General features: G+C 41.9%; 1 protein-coding gene across 1 annotated transcript in view; it reads right to left on the minus strand.

Moving 5' to 3' along the window:
- FBXO36 (F-box protein 36) overlaps positions 1–18,061 on the minus strand; it is an 88,614-nt gene that overhangs the window by 19,819 nt on the left and 50,734 nt on the right. Inside the window, exon 2 of the mRNA XM_025890368.2 lies at positions 13,888–13,996. Within this exon, the coding sequence (XP_025746153.1) occupies positions 13,888–13,996 (109 nt within the window). The remainder of the gene's footprint in view (positions 1–13,887; positions 13,997–18,061) is intronic.

Raw genomic sequence — 18,061 nt, forward strand, 5'->3', positions numbered from 1 at the left:
AAAAAATGTTGAAAGGTCAAATAAAACCTATATGAAGAAAACATTAAGACTTTATTGAAACACATAAAAGAAGACCTAAATTGATGGGGAGACACACCATGCTGATTTTGAGCAGACCAAAGGATGACAATTCTCACCTCAAAAACCTAGAAATTGAGTCCAATTCCAATTAAAATCTGAACAGGGGGGCACATGGGTGGCTCAGTCTGTTAAGCGTCTGCCTTCAGCTCAGGTCACGATCCCATAGTCCTGGGATCCAGTCCCGCATTGGGCTCCTTGCTCCACAGGGAGTCTGCTTCTCCATTTGCCCCTCCTCCCACTCATTCTCTCAATCTCTCTCTCTCTCTCAAATAAATAAATAAAATCTTGAAAAAAAAAAGATATTAAGTAAATATGGTGCTCACTTCAGCAGCATGTATAATGAAACTGGGATGATAAAGGGAAGATTAATATGGCCCTGAGAAAGGATGACAACAAAATTAAAACCATTTAGATAACATGATCACATGATATCAGCTAGAAATCAAGAAAAAAAAGTAACCAAAAAATCCCCAACTACCTGAAAATTAAACAAAATCTTTCTAAATAATCTAAGGGTCGAAGAAGAAATCAAAACTTAAGAACTTAAGTTATGGAACTTATGAAACTTAAGAGATATTTTAAACTGAATGAGAACACAGGTACAACTTATCAAAACTAATAAAGCGGGACACCTGGTTGGCTCAGTTGGTTAAGCCTCTGCCTTCAGCTCAGGTCACCACCCCAGGGTCCTGAGATCGAGTCCCACATCGGGCTCCCTGCTCAGTGGGGAGCCTGTTTCTCCCTCTGCCTGCCGCTCCCCCGGCTTGTGCTCTCTCTCTCTGACAAATAAATAAAATCTTTAAAAGAAAAAAGAACTTCTTTAAAAAGAACAAAAAATGGAAACTAGTAAAGCTACACCTAAAGAAAATTTAGGGGGAAAATGAAAACAATGATTTAAACCCCTATCTCAAGAAGCTAAGAAAAGAACAACAAAACAGACCTAAGGGAAGTAGTAAGAAGGAAATAATAAAGGTAAGAACAGAAATCACTATACACCAACAACAAGACAGAAGAAAGAGAAATTAAGGAGTCGATGCCATTTAAAACTGCACCCAAAACCATAAGATACCTAGGAATAAATCTAACCAAAGAGGTAAAAGATCTGTACTCTGAAAACTATAGAATACTCATGAAAGAAATCAAGGAAGACACAAAGAAATGGAAAAACGGTCCATGCTCATGGACTGGAAGAAGAAATATTGTGAAAATGTCTATGTTACCTAGAGCAATCCACACATTTAATGCAATCCCTATCAAAATACCATCCACTTTTTTCAAAGAAATGGAACAAATAATCCTAAAATTTGTATGGAACCAGAAAAGACCCCGAATAGCCAGAGGAATGTTGAAAAAGAAAAGCAAAGCTGGCGGCATCACAATTCTGGACTTCCAGCTCTATTACAAAGCTGTCATCATCAAGACAGTATGGTACTGGCACAAAAACAGACACACAGATCGATGGAACAGAATAGAGAGCCCAGAAATGGACCCTTAACTCTATGGTCAACTCATCTTTGACAAAGCAGGAAAGAATGTCCAATGGAAAAAAGACAGTCTCTTCAAATGGTGTTGGGAAAATTGGACAGCCACATGCAGAAGAATGAAACTGGACCATTTCCTTACACCACACACAAAAATAGACTCAAAATGGTTTAAAGACCTAAATGTGAGAACGGGATCCATCAAAATCCCTGAGGAGAACACAGGCAGCAACCTCTTCCACCTCAGCCACAGCAACTTCTTCCTAGAAACATCACCAAGGCAAGAGAAACAAGGGCAAAAATGAACTATTAGGACTTCATCAAGATAAAAAGCTTTTGGGGTGCCTGGGTGGCTCAGTCGTTAAGCATCTGCCTTCAGCTCAGATCATGATCCTAGGGTCCTGGGATCGAGCCCCACATCGGGCTCCCTGCTCGGGGAGGGAGGCCTGCTTCTCCCTCTCCCACTCCCCCTGCTTACGTTCCCTCTCTGTGTCTCTCTCTCTCTGTCAAATAAATAAATAAAATCTTAAAAAAAAAAGATAAAAAGCTTTTGCACAGGAAGGGAAACAGTCAACAAAACCAAAAGACAACCAGCAGAATGGGAAAAGATATTTGCAAATGACATATCAGATAAAGGGCTAGTATCCAAAATCTACAAAGAACTTATCAAACTTAGCACCCAAAGAACAAATAATCCAATCAAGAAATGGGCAGGAGACATGAACAGACATTTTTCCAGAGAAGACATCCAAATGGCCAACAGACACATGAAAAAGCGCTCCACATCACTCGGCATCAGGGAAATCCAAATCAAAACCTCAATGAGATACCACCTCACACCAGTCAGAATGGCTAAAATTAACAGGTCACAAAACGACAGATGTTGGCGGGGATGCGGAGAAAGGGGAACCCTCCTACACTGTTGGTGGGAATGCAAGCTGGTGCAGCCACTCTGGAAAACAGTATGGAGGTTCCTCAGAAAGTTGAAAATAGAGCTACCCTACAACCCAGCAATTGCCCTACTGGGTGTTTACCCCAAAGATACAAATGTAGTGATCCGAAGGGGTACATGCACCCCCATGTTTATAGCAGCAATGTCCACAATAGCCAAACTATGGAAAGAGCCAAGATGTCCATCAACAAATGAATGGATAAAGAAGATGTGGTATATACACAATGGAATATTATGCAGCCATCAAAAAAACACGAAATCTTGCCATCTGCAACAACATGGATAGAATTAGAGGGTATTATGATAAGTGAAATAAGTCAATCAGAGAAAGACAAGTATCATATTATCTCACTGATATGAGGAATTTGAGAAACAAGACAAAGGATCATGGGGGAAGGGAGGGAAAAATGAAACAAGACAAAACCAGACAGGGAGACAAACCATAAGAGACTCTTAATCTCAGGAAACAAACTGAGGGTTGCCGGAGTGGTGGGGGGTGGGAGGGATGGGGTGGCTGGGGGATGGACATTGAGGAGGGTACGTACTATGGTGAGCGCTGTGAATTGTGTAAGACTGATGAATCACAGACCCGTATCCCTGAAACAAATAATACATTATATGTTAATAAAAATATTTTTTTTAAAAAGAACAGAAATCAATAACATTAAGTAAATAAAAATAGAGAAAATTAACAGAGCTAAAAGGTCTGTGAAAAAATAATAAGATGAATCAACCCCTAACAAGGGGTCACAAAAAAAAGGGAGAAAGCACAAATCACCATTATCAAGGAAGGAAAAAGAGGAGAGCATTACAGACACTACAGCCATCAAAAGAAGAGCATATTCTGAGCAAAGTATTTGATAATTTGGATAAAATGAAGTAAAAGTGACCACTGTTAACATCTTTTGTTAGTATTGGGTATAATATTATCTTCTTTTCTGTAGGTTTAAGATATTTCTGAATTTTAAAGCTTTTATATTTATTTAATTTATCTTATTTTATTTTGTCTTATTTTATTTATTTGGCACAGAGAGAGAGCACAAGCAGGGGGAGCGGCAGGCAGAGGGAGAGGGAGAAGCAGGCTCCCTGCTGAGCAGGGAACCCAATGTGGGTCTCAATCCCAGGACCCTGGGATCATGGCCTGAGCCAAAGGCAGACGCTTAATCATCTGAGCCACCCAGGCGCCCCAAATTTTGAAGCTTTTAAAGAGCAAGGTATAGGACACAATGTATAAGATTCTTTTTTGTTTGTTAACATATTTTGTATAAATGCACAGACCATTTCTGGAAGGATATACAAGAAAACTGTTCATGATGGTTGTCACAGGAACTGGGAACATGGGGCCAGAGGCAGACTTACTTTTATTCTAAAACCTCTTTAAACTGACTTAATTTTTATATTTACTGTGTGTGTGTATTAATTTTTTTAATCTCAGAAAATTAGTTAATAAAAAAATGATAAAATACAAGAAGAGTCTTGCTGAGATCTGCCTTCCCTGCTCTGTAGCCCAGAGCCAGGCTCCCACACTTCCTTGAAGTGCTGTCTCCAACACTCTCCCACCCTTCCTTCACCCACAGGTCCCTACCACAGATGGGCAGAAACTAGAAATCCAGGCTGAAGTCAAGGAGCAGCTGACTCAAGAGGACAGAGAGAAGGAGGGAAGTAGACTAAGAGGTGGTGGGCAGGCCTAAGAAAATAAAGTTGTAGGTCAAAGGCTGAGATACAGGCTAAGTGAAGAAGGGACCCAGAGAAAATGGATCATGGATCCATGGCATGGGGCTGATGCAGATTTGGGAACAAGGAAAAGCCAGTTGTTTCCCACTCTCTTTTTTTTAATTTTATTTATTTATTTGACAGAGAGAGACACAGCGAGAGAGGGAACACAAGCAGGGGGAGTGGGAGAGGGAGAAGCAGGCTCCCGGCTAAGCCGGGAGCCCAATGCAGGGCTCAATCCCAGGATCCTGGGATCATGACCTGAGCCAAAGGCAGATGCTTAACGACTGAGCCACCCAGGCGCCCCAGTTGTTTCCCACTCTCTTATTTCTCACGTACCAATATCCCTAGGATCTAGAACTCAGGCCAGTATTTCAGGATTATTAGTATTGATTGGTATTATCAATTTTCCCTTATAGTCCCCCATTTCAAACATGCAGTCCCGTTTTCCTCATAAATCATCTAAGTGTCTAAGAAAATTTCAATTCTTTGACATCTAAATTATATCACCCATGCTTCCTTTTACAAGCAGTAGCAGAAATAAAAAAAAACCTTTGTCATTTGGCTCAGAAGATATGGTTGTTGAAGGCATTTGGTTTTATCATGGGGATTTTTGTGGATTGGCCTAAATCCTTAGCCACCACTTATAACTCATTCAAAGATCAAAGCAATCAACTTTAAAGTGGACTTAAGTTGGAAAACAACTTATTTTTAGGTTGGACTCAACCTCAACTCATGAATCAGCACTTTCAACTGAGTTTATATAGGCATAATTTTGCTTTAAAGTCAATTTTAACAGATATTTCCAATAACTAATTTTCTGGTAATTCCTATTTCTTTAATTTAGGGGAAAAATCCATAGATGTTTCTTCAGATTTTTAAAGGTCTCAGAGGAAAAAAAAAAATTAAACTTCCTAGACAAGTGGACAAAGAATACAAACAGGCAAATTACAGAAAGGATATAAATGGTAATTAAACATGACAGGATGCTCAACTTACTAGTTATCAGGAAAATGCTAATTAAATATGACACTATTTTCACCATCTGAGTGGAAAAGATGAAAAAGAATAGTAATATCTAATTAGTGATGGCAAAGTTGCAAGAAAACCATATCCTGTCGGATGGAATATAATTAATTCAGCAGTTTTTTGGAGGGCGGTTTGTGAGGACATTGAAGTAACTGGCATTTTATGTAAATTTTGGATTACTCAAAATTAAAATATGGTGACATCAAAATATTAATGAAGTCTCATTTATGAAGAAACGTTGAAATAATGTAAATTGCCCGATTTAAAATTCTTTCAAAATAGCATAATCATAAAGGTCAAATAAGTTATAGATGGCATTTGCACTGCATCCATCCCATGGCAGGGCTACTCAAGCTAGCTAACAGAAATACCATTGCTGGTCAAGTGAGCCTTGAACTACAGATTCAATAATAAAGTAAGATATTTAAAATACTCTATCAAAAATTTATAATGAATGTACATTTCCTTGGTCCTAGTAATTCCATGACTAGGAATCTATGTTACTAATATTCTCACATAAGTGTGCAAAGATAAATATGCCCCAGAATGTGCCCAAAGCCTTCTGAAAATGCCCATCAATGGAGGATTGTATATTTCTACCATGAAAACACCACAGTCTTGGAAAAGGACGAGGTACTTCTTTATGTATGCTAACAGAAAAAATGTTCACAATATAGTAAGTGCAAAAACAAATTAAAGAATTAAAGATTCTATTTTTGTAAACAAACATGCACAGTCCCAAACAGAAAGAATTCAAATGCAAAGGAAACTATTTATAGTGGTTATCTCTGGGGAGTAGAGGTTGGAGGAAGAGAGAAGGAATTTTCACTTTAAAAATTTTAAAAACTAGGGCGCCTGGGTGGCTCAGTCGTTAAGCGTCTGCCTTCGGCTCAGGTCATGATCCCAGGGTCCTTGGATCGAGTCCCACATCGGGCTCCCTACTCGGCGGGAAGCCTGCTCTCCCTCTCCCACTCCCGCTGCTTGTATTCCTGCTCTCGCTATCTCTGTCTCTGTCAAATAAATAAATGAAATCTTTAAAATAAATAAATAAATAAATAAATAATTTTAAAACTATATTAGCTAGTTTATAGGTGTTAGGCAAATTCTAAGCACTTCATTCAATTACTCCTCATAAGGACCCTATGAGCTAAATGCTGTTATTATTCCCGTTAGCAACAGTTGAGGAAACATATCCAAAGAGACAAAATTAGGACCTCCTGGTTGGCTCAGTCAGTGGAGCATGCGGCTTTTAATCTCGAGGTTGTCAGTTCAAGCCCCACACTGGGTGTAGAGATTACTTAAAAAAAAAAGACTAAATCATTTGCCCAAGGTCACATACGTAGTGCATTTGAAGTCAAGATTTGAATAGAAATAATCTGTATTAAGCAACACTCAATTGCCTGCTAATAGTTTCCCATGTATGTAAGTTTGAATGGCTTTTTAAATAAACATATGAATTTTGTCTTTTAAAAATACAAATCTACAGGCACCTGGCTGGTTCAGTCAGTGGAGTGCCTGACTCTTGATCTCCGGGTCGTGACTTTCAGCCCCATGTTGGGAATAGAGATTACTTGAAAAAAAAAAAAAAGCAAATCTGGGGGGGAAAATTCAGCCATGTTTTTTATTTTGACACCTATCGCTGTGGTAGGCAAGATAATGCCCCTGCCAAAGATGCCCTATATCTAATCTCCAGAGTATGTGACCTTACATAGCAAAAGGGCCTTTGCAGGTGTGATTAAAGATCTTGAAATAGAGAGATGATCAGATTAACTGGGTGGGCCCAATGTAATCACAAGGGTCCTTGGGAAGGAAAGGAGGATGCAAGAGGGGCAGTCAGAGAAGATGTGACCACATAAACTGTATCAGAGCAAGAAAGGTTGGACATGCCATCATCACAGGTTTGGAAGATGGAGGAAGAGGCCAGAAGCCAAGGGATGCAGGCGCCTCAAGAAGCTGGAAGGGGCAAGGAAACAGAGTCTCCCCTAGAGCATCCAGAACAAAGGCAGTCCTACTCACATCTTGAATTTAGCCAGATGAGACTTCTGAACTCCAGAAATATAAGACAATAGGCAAGGCACTGACCTATGCAGCTTTACAATTCCTATAAATAATAAAAGTACCTATTTATTCATGACAACAGAAAAAAAAAAGAAATATAAGACAATAAATTGCTATTATTTAAGCCACTATATTTGTGGTAGTTTGTTACGGGAGAATTAGGAAACCACTACAATCATTAATTACTAATGTAGTAATGATACACTCTGTTTCTAAGATTATGGGAATTCCCCTACATGGAAAGTTTGTGTTTTGCTATGGGCTGAACTATGTCCTCCCAACCTCCCCCAAATCCACATGCTGAAGTCCTAAACCCCAGAACCTCTGAGTGTGACTGCACTGGGAGAAAGGACCTTTATCGTGGGGCTTGAACTCATGAACCTGAGATCAAGAGTCACATGCTCTACCAACGGAGCCAGCCAGGCCCCCCCATGGAGAAAGGACCTTTAAAGGAGTGATTAACTTAAATTGGTCATATGGGTGGGCTCTAATCCATTCTGACTGGTATTTTTTTTTTAAGATTTTATTTATTTATTTGAGAGAGAATGAGAGAGAGAGAACATTAGAGGGGGAAGACTCCCTGCTGAACAGGGAGCCTGATGTGGGACTCGATCCCGGGACTCCAGGATCATGACCTGAGCCGAAGGCAGTTGCCCAAACAACTGAGCCACCCAGGTGCCCTCTGACTGGTATTCTTAGAAGAAGAGGAAATTTGGACACCTGGAGAGACACCAGAGGACAGGTCCTATGAGGACACAGTGGGGTGGCCATCTGCAAGCCAAGGGGAAAGGCCTCAAAAGAAACCAACCTTGCCAGCACCTTGAACCTGAACTAGCCTCCAGTACTGTGAGAAGGTACATTCCTGGTGTTTCAGTCTGTAGCATTCTGTTATGGCAGACTTAGCACACTCGTGCAGATTTATATGATGTATTCCTCCAGAGCTGCTTATAACTACCCTAAGTATTAAAATACTAGGAAGTTCTAGAATTTACTCCCTGTGCTCTTATATGAATATAGAGCTATGAAAATATAATTTGAGCACAGTGATTTTGTTATTTTAAACAATATTTCTGCATCAGAAAATGTATTTTCATTCATTTTAACAAACATACTAAGTGCCTACCAGGTACCTGATCTTGAAAATGGAAGGATTAATAAGATGTGGTCCCTGTGTTTGAAAAACCGTCTTCAAAGTATCAGTCTGGTAGTGTGACCAGACTTGGTGTAAGGTATTTTCCGCCTCTGGAATAAACCATTGATCAGAAACCTGAACTCTGTTAGGACCAGACTTATAATTTAGAAGGATCTGTTTTAGAATTTACCTTGTCCCACTCCCTAAGAGTTCTCTCAAATAATTCATAAAACCATTTACAGAGCTATGTACCAGGCATTGCTCTAGGTGGGTGCCAAAGACCCATTGGTAAGCAAAGCAAAGTCGTTACCATAATGGAGCTTACATCCTAGTGATGGAGACAGACAATAAGTGAACAAATAACATAGACTATTTCATGTGATGAAAAACGTTATGGGAGATCCAGTCTTCCCCAGTAAGGAAGGAGGGGGTGATTTTTTTATATGGTGGTTAGAGAAACACTCTCTAATAAGGCAGTTTTGGCAGAGACCTGAATGAAGAGCAAATCATGGGGACATCTGGGAAAATACATTCTTAACAAAGGGAATAGCAAGTGCAAAGGCCCTGAGGTGGGAGCATGCTTGCTTTGTTCAAGAAACACCAGGGAGGCCAGTCTGCCTGAATTAGAGTAGGCAAGAGGGGAAAGTGGCTGAAGATCACTACAAGACTTGGATTTTTACTCTACGTGAGATAGGAAGCCACTGAAGGGCTTAAAGCAGACAATGTGACCTGATATATGTCTTGAAGGGCTGATTCTGGCTACTGTGATGAGAACACACTATTGTGGGGCAAGGGCAGAAAAAGTGAGACCAGCTAGAAGGCTAATTCAATAATCTGGTGAGAGGTTGTTGTTGGTTGGACCAGAGTTGGAATTGGTGAGAAGCGTTCTGTATTAGTTATCTACTGTTGCATAACAAATAATCCCCAAATTTACTAGCTTAAAACAACAAACATTTATTGTCTCACACAGTTTCTGAGGTTCAGGAATGTGGGAGTGGGTGGTTCTGGCTCAGAGTCTGTCTCTCCTGAGGTTCAGTCAAGACGTTATGTGGGTCTGCATCATCTGAGGCCTTGACAGTGCCTCTAGGGTCCACATTCAAGAAAGCTCATGCATATGGCGGCTGACGGAAGGCCTCAGTTCCTCATCACATGGGCCATTCCACAGGACTGCCTCAAGGCACAGCAGTGGCTTCCCCCAGAGCAAGTGATGAGAGAAACGGGGAAAGGAGAAAAGTCAGACGTCATAGTGTCACTTATAACCTTATCTCAAAAGTAACACACCATCACTCCTGCCAGATTGCACTGGTCACACCCACTGACCGGGCACAGTGCGGGAGGGGATTTCACAAGAGCATGAATGTTGGGAGGTGGGCATCTTTAGGAATCATCTTGGAGGCTGCGAACCACCGTTCAGATTCTGGTTTTGTTGATGGATTATATCTAGTGTGTGCGAGAAAGAAAGGGAGCAAGGCTATCCGTGGGATTTAGGCCTTTTTTTTTTTTTTTTTTTTTTTTTTGCAGGAGGGAAGATCAGGAGCTATTTTGGGATATGCTACATTTGAGAGCCTATTAGAAATAACTCAAGTGGAGATGTCAAGGGAGCAGCCAGATAAATATCTGAGTGTGGGGTTTCTGGGGAGATGGGCCAGCTGAAGATATCAATCTGGGACTGCAGTATATGGTGGCATTTAAAGCCGGAGCCCGGATCCAATCCCCCAGGAGTCAAGCACAGACAAGAGAACAGGCACTAGAGATAAGCCCTGGCCCCCAATATTTAGATTTGGAGAGAAGAGGAGGAGCCATCAAGGAGGCCCAGAAGGAGCCAGTGAGGCAGGAGGAGAACCAAGAGCTCGGAGCTCCCAGAAGCCAGGGGAAGAAAATGTCCCCTCCAACTTCAGTGCTGCTGAGAGGTCAAGGAAACAAGAGTAACACGGTTCTGGTCCTCTGCCAGGACTGCCACCAAGGGTGACCCAGATTCTAGAGACCTACCACCAGTGTGCACCATATGAGTAGGAGAGGACCTTCAGATGAGAAAAACTTTGGGGGGATCTTGGGAATATGATAAGGAGGAATGGAAAAAAATCAAACCCAGTCAAATATCAATACTTAACAACAGCAAATAGTGATTACGAGTTGATTATGTATTATGTGCGGCTCTAAATACTGTTCATGTGTCAGGGCACTGAATGCCCAAGCGACCATGTGGAATAACCATTTTTTTTCCCCAGGTATGAGGAGAAAGTGGGCTCATAGAGGGAGTCAGGGTCAGCCTGTGGTCACACAGCTGGGTAGAGGCAGCAGGGATTCAAATCCCGGCCACTGGCCCCTGAGCCCCTCTCTCGGCCCAGGGCACACCTGTTCTTTTTTTTTTTTTTTTTTTTTTAATTTTTTTTTTTTTTTGAGAACGAGAATGAGAGAGAGAGAGAGAACACATGAGAGGCGGAAAGGTCAGAGGGAGAAGCAGACTCCCTGCTGAGCAGGGAGCCCGATGTGGGACTCTATCCCGGGACTCCAGGATCATGACCTGAGCCGAAGGCAGTCGCTTAACCAACTGAGCCACCCAGGCGCCCCCAGGGCACACCTGTTCTGCTGTAGAGACGCCTTCTGAGGGATCCCTTAAGGACCAAGGAGGAGAAGGTGACCAAACAATATCATTGTCTGGAGTTTTCTCCTCTGCCAGAGACCTGGATGCTGTAGGAAATCTAAAAAGTGAAACACAGGAGACTTTGAACTTGTCAGGTGATTTAATTCAGTATATCAGCGCTACTCCTGGCTAGAGGCCACCAGCCAGTCCTGAGACTGCAGTTCTCACACTGCTATTTTGTTTTGTTTTATTTTATTTTATTTTTTAAAGATTTTATTTGTTTACTTGAGAGAGAGCAAGAGTGAAAGAGAGCACAGGGGGAGAGGGAGAAGCAGACTCCCTGCTGAGCAGAGAGCCCACGTGGGGCTCGATCCCAGGACTCCGAGATTATGACCTGAATGGAAGGTAGAAGCTTAAATGACTGAGCCACCCAGGCGCCCCTCAAACTGCAATTTTAAAAGTCCCACTTTATTGCCTATTTTCCCAGGATCAGGACTCCCACAAGTGTTATCCCCAAGCCACTGTTACCCCACCCTCACCCCTATATCCTAGCAGGGGGCAGGAGTGTGGGAGGTGTCTGGGGCAAGCAAGAAACTGTACTCAGGGGCGCCTGGGTGGCTCAGTTGGTTAAGCGACTGCCTTCGGCTCAGGTCATGATCCTGGAGTCCCGGGATCGAGTCCCACATCGGGCTCCCTGCTCGGCAGGGAGTCTGCTTCTCCCTCTGACCCTTTTCCCTCTCGTGCTCTCTATCTCTCATTCTCTCTCTCTCTCAAATAAATAAATAAAATCTTTAAAAAAAAAAAAAGAAAGTAAAATGGACCCTGACATGAAAATGAAATGTGTTATATAGCAGCTTACTTTATTTTTAAGATTTTATTTGTAAGTAATCTCTATACCCAACATGATATAGAGTCACCCCAAGATCAAGAGTCACCCACTCCACTGACTGAGCCAACCAGGCTCCCCTACAGCAGTTTACTTCATAACTGTGCAGAAACATGTCTATTTTACAATTAAATAAGTAAGGAGTGCCTGGACTGATTTTTATTCAATGAAAAGTGGATAGTCTTTCCCTAACATGGTTGTTTTTAAACCACTAATGCATTTTATAAGTACTTGCTATAAAGAGGTTAACAAAATAAGATGTATGCAATATCAGGAATTGAAGGCAATCAATCCAGACTTTCAACTGGTTAAGGAAGCACAACCAAACCAAACCTACTCTCTGTCTTAAAAAAAACTATTACATGCTATAATTTAAAAAATAGAATGTCTTTTAAGAGTGTTGATTATCAAAGATCCACCCAGAATGTGTCTTTGAGAATAAGATTACTATACTTGATTTTTCCACTCTCGGTGCTTAGTCCTGGCAATGTCCGTAATTAGCTATGGAACCCTGGAAAGTCACATCCATCCTGAACCTCACTTGTGAAATGGGGATAATACCAGTTATTTCACAAGGATATTGTAACAATAAAATGAGAACGCATATATAAAAGTATTTGATATTAACTCCTAATAAAATAAAAATCTCTAGCATAGCTTCTAGTTTTCAATTTTTATACTCAAAGTAAATAATTATTAAGGAGTTTAGTTAAAGGGCATCCTTTTAAGGGACACATACTGAAGTAGTTTAGCATGAAATGATGTAAGAACTAAGATTTGCTTCCAACTAATCCAGTGGGAACAGTGGCTTGGTGTAGAGATTTTGGCCACATCTTGAGTCTCATTGAAGCCAGGTGATAGGTACATGGGAGTTTGTTAAAAACCACTGTTTGCTTTTTATTCTTTTTAAATTTTATTTATATATTTATTTTTTAAAGATTTTATTTATTTATTTGACAGAGACAGACACAGCGAGAGAGGGAACACAAGCAGGGGGAGTGGGAGAGGGAGAAGCATGCTTCCCACTGAGCAGGGAGTCCGATGTGGGGCTCTATGCCAGGAACCTGGGATCATGACCTGAGCCGAAGGCAGACGCTTAACAACTGAGCCACCCAGGCATCACTTATTTTTTATTTTTAAAGATTTTATTTATTTATTTGTCAGAGAGAGAGAGACAGAGAGGACAAGCAGGGGGAGAGGCAGGCAGAGGGAGAAGTGGACCCCTCCCCCATGGCAGCTGCTTCACCGACTGAGCCATCCAGGCACCCCTGCTTTTTATTTGAAATTTTGATATTGTGAAAGCAAAAAGCACAGGGGAAACTGGAGGGCAGTTTGTATTTAGCTCATGTACTACCTGATTAAGGCTACTTCTGAGCAAACCTTGATATTAAAAAGAAATGGGGGTGCCTGGGTGGCTCAGTCGGTTGAACATCTGCCTTCGGCTCAGGTCATGATCCCAGGGTCCTGGGATCGAGTCCCGGGTCGGGCTCCTTGCTCAGCGGGGACCCTGCTTCTCCTCCCTCTGCCTGCCACTCCCCCTGCTTGCGCTCTCTCTTTCTCTCTCTCTGACAAATGAATAAATAAAATCTATAAAAAAATAGAGAAAGAAAAGGTAGCAATTTTGCCCAAATGCATGAGAGTTCATGGATTTGAGAATTTGATTATGTTTTCAAATAACCTTTTAATTTATTTTTAACTAAAGGAAAGCCATTTTAATTAAATGTTATAAGAAAAAATTAAATTTATGCAATTTAAGATTATTAATGGAATCAACGCATCAGCCTGGAATCTTAAACACTTGGAGATCTTTCCCAAGAGAAATTTTGGGATATGTTTAACAATTTTCTGTCTTGAAGTACATAATAACATATCAATATTTCAAATGATGATATGCTGGATATTTCTGTGACAAAATCTATCACTAATTAAAGGGAACTGAGCAGTAAGTACATAACATGCTCCCTTCCTTACCTTGAAGATGGGAGTTCTCTAGGAACTCTTCATGAGACTCTTTGGCTTCTCCAGGTTTTGTTGATCGATACTCACTCCTCAGAGAGATCTTCCACCATCTAAAGATCACCTGTGATTGAATAGAAGGGGATAGGAATTAAAACTGATTCCAATACCAACAGCTACAGTTTGGCCTGGGATTTTGAAAGATCACTGCAGTAGGCACACAAGGCTATGCGTCCAACATCATATGTAACTTTGCAATCTGGTGTCACATCACATTAGAAGTGAGGTCTGTGCATCAGCGAACATTCTTCTCAGAGATTAGGGTCACAAAACCAAAGTGCTGGAAGGAACCTTAAACATCTATCAAGTCACTTGATGTTAAAATCACGCAGACCCAAATGGCTATCTGTCTCTTGAGGGTCTCTGAGAATAGGCATTCTCTAACTCGCTCCACTCTCTGCCTTCCTTCCTGTCTACAGGGCAGACACAATGCATGGATACTTCCCTCACAGAGAAAGACAGTTACATGGCCAGCACCAGGGAAAGCACCATTATGCTTTGTCTGATGCATGTAAGTGTCATTACACAGGACACTTCTTGGTCATGGATCTGCCGCTAGTCTGTTTGACTTCTATGAGCCTGTTGGTTTATCAGGAGCAAACCTCATTTCCATGGTTATGGACTGCATGTAAGTTCTATGTTGATTTCATGGCAGTGTCAACTCCTGGCCTGGCTGAGGAGCCCCCTGAAGCTTATCCAATTTATCTCACGCTCTTCAACCTGTCATGGAACTGGGTAGTTAATTGAGATAACAAAGCCTCCACCAATTTGACAAGCAAACCAGCTTCTTTCCACACTTAGATGAGGGCTACGGGGGAAGAAATGGAGAAGGGGACAGTGCAGAGAAACTGGTTGGCTTCCATTCCCGCTAGCATCACCTTGTAAGGTTACAATTATGGTCAGGAAAGCTCAGCCCAAGGCAACATTGTTAAGCAAGTGAAACTTGCTGTGGGCCCTCCCCTTGTTTACAGTTTCCTCTCCCCCGTCCCCACCCGCCCATCGCTCCCTGGGGTCCTCACAGGTCCTGGGTATGCCTTTTTGGGCCACTGCCCTGTTACCTACCAGCTCTTTGCCCCTGTCCCTAGGCCCTTTTTTTTTTTTTAAGATTATTTATTTATTTATTTGACAGAGAAAGCACGAGCAGGCGGAGTAGCAGGGAGAGAGAGAGAGGGAGAAGCAGGCTTCCCGCTGAGCAGGGAGCCCAACGCAGGGCTCAATCCCAAGACCCCGGGATCATGACCCGAGCCGAAGGCAGACGCTTAACCAACTGAGCCCCCCAGGGGCCCCCCAGGCCCTTCTTGGTGTTGTTCTGGAACCCCTCCCCCACAGGCTTTGAACTGCCCGACCACCTCATGGCTCCTCACTCCTTTCTCCCTGCTTGCAGGCCCGGGCTTCAGCCAGCGTTCCTCTCCTTGTAGAGCTGCCTCCCTGTGTCCTGTCGTCTCCTGAGGCCCTTCTCCCCTTCCCTGATATCCGAAAGATAACTGAACTCTCAGGGCCGGGGAGGCTTTTTATACCATCTTACCTAGCACCCTGCCCAACAGAAGGTAGGTCCTTTTAAAGGGTTGCTGTTCATATAGGTTTTGTGCTGATCACTATAGAATATGTAAGTTACAAAACCCTAAAGTCTCAAAATTGTGGTAGCTGATTCCTTTCAGCAAATCTGTTAACCTGCCACTTTTGATTTTCCTGAGCAGGAGCCTCACCAAAATTGTCCTCTTGAACATCTTTCTACCCCATCTCCACAGAGGTGAGGGGCATTTTAGTCCCTAGGGCTGCCATAACAAAAGACTAAGGGCTGAAACAACAAAATTTATTTATTCACAGTTCTGGAAGCTGGAAGTTCAAGATCAAGCTGTCGACAGGTTTGGTGTCTGGGAGGCCTCTCTCCTGGGCTGGCAGATGGCCACCTTCTTAATGAAGGCTCTCACATGGCTTTTCCTCTGTGCGTGTGCATCCCTGGTGTCCGTCTCTTCTTATTAAGGACACTGGTCACATTGGATTAGGGCTCCACCTCTATGACCTCATTTGACCTTAATGACCTATTCAAAGCCCCTATCTCCAAATATAGTCACCCTGGGGGTTAGTGCTTTGACATAGGCATCTTAGGGGGACACAATTTAGTCCCTAGCAGAATTATCTGTTACTGTATCTATATGATACACAGGGCCATCAGTAGAAAGAGCACGAATTCTGGAGAGAGGCAGAACTTTGCTATTTAATCGCTCTATACTTCAATTTCCCTTTTTATTCCCTTTCTATTAGACATCATTGAAATTAACATTAAATATGATAAATATTTCTTTTCTATTGAATAAAGATGCCAGGCAATCTGAATCTAATGCTATGTTCTTTATATCACATGATCTAGGACTTTTAGAACTAATTGGGAAGTCAGAAATAATTTAGTCCACCTCTTGCAACTCATACAGCAGAGCAAAAAGTTTCCAAGAGGTTAAGTTAGAAGTGGTGGGTTGTCTCTCGCTACGACCACACCACTGGAGGTATGTTACAATGAAAGCAAGTCTCAGGTTGAATTCTGCCACAAGAAAGACCAGCAAGCTGGCACCACAAGAGTCCAAACTACATTTCTGGAAGCTCAATGGAGTCCCCTCCTCGCCGTGCACTTGGACACACTGCAGGAACCTTCACAGGAAAGTTTCCCTCTGGGGCACGTGCCCCTCTATTACAATGATGTAATCAGCTACTCTTCTAGCCAGATCAAGCAACGAAATCCTTGGGCAAGTGGAGGATTCCGGAACAAACAGAGTTCTAGACAGGGCACTAATATAACAGCAATGTTGTTAGTGAGCTTATTTCTTATGTTGTTCAAAAAAAGGCAGAGAGATGTACACAATTGTCGAATCACAATATCATATTCCTGAAACTAATATATAACACTGTGCATTAACTATCCTGGAATTAAAACAAAATAAAATAAAATAAAATAAATTTTTAAAAAGGCAGAGAAACACATCTGCAATCTTACTTGTCTCATATCTTGCACGTTACTCATTTCATCAGTGAAAAATTATTTCCGACATTCATTAGACTAATTAATTAACCCTCCGGTACTGATTTAGAAGGCAATATTTGAAGTGCTTGCAATAATGGCCTCTAGAGGGAGGATCCTCAGGGCACAGACTCAAGTTAACTTGCACACAGATAAGCATCCCACTGGCTCCTCTGAGGTATTTAAAGTAAATTACTGAGAATATAACACTTGCCTAAGGAAAGATGACTGGTTAGAACCGGAATCCAAGCCTCCTTACTTCTAACTCATAAACACAGGGTTTGTTCTGAGGCACAAAGCTTTCTTGAAGTATGACTTTTATGCTACAGGTCAGCAGATCACCCCTACAGAGCACAGCACAGAAGTCAGAATCACTACTTAGCCTCATCAAGACGCAATTATGCTCCATATACTATACTTATTAAAATAGAAAATTATATTAGATATTCTCTACCACCTACTGTCTCTCAGAATGGTAAAGTTGTGTTTTTGTCTTTTTGGTTTTTTTTTTTTAAGCAACAAAGCCTAGTATTGGTAAGGACAAGGAAAAATAAAAGCCCTTAATAATCACTGAGAAGGGCATGCATTGGTTTGGCAATATTCATCAAAAACCTTAAGTTCATTCCTACCCTTTGACCCAAACATTCTACTTGTTAAGAATTTGTCCTCAGGAATTTATTAGAAATGCTTATAACATGAAGGATAGTTGAAAGACAGGCAGGCAGGGAAAAGCACCCCGCCCCCAAGAGGAAACCACCCTTAAAAGGATTTTACACCACCCTGGAAGGAGCCCTCCACCCTTTCCCACATGATAGGTAGATGACAGGCACACAGAGGGTTAATCAGATTAAAACAGCCTACAACAAAGAGCCCATAAAAACCCCTAGATCTTGGGGCGCCTGGGTGGCTCAGTCGGTTAAGCATCTGCCTTCAGCTCAGGTCATGATCCCAGGGTCCTGGTCTCGAGCCCCACATTGGGTTCCTTGCTCAGCAGGGAGCCCGCTTGTCCCTCTCCCTCTGCAGCTCCCTTTGCTTGTGCTCGCACTTGTGCTCTCTCTAAAATAAATAAATAAAATCATTAAACAAAAACAAAAATACCTAGGTCTAAATGCCAAA

The sequence above is a fragment of the Callorhinus ursinus genome, unplaced genomic scaffold, assembly GCF_003265705.2.
Source record: "Callorhinus ursinus isolate GAN/ISIS: 27379988/994484 unplaced genomic scaffold, GSC_fseal_2.0 scaffold2, whole genome shotgun sequence".
NCBI lineage: Eukaryota > Metazoa > Chordata > Mammalia > Carnivora > Otariidae > Callorhinus > Callorhinus ursinus.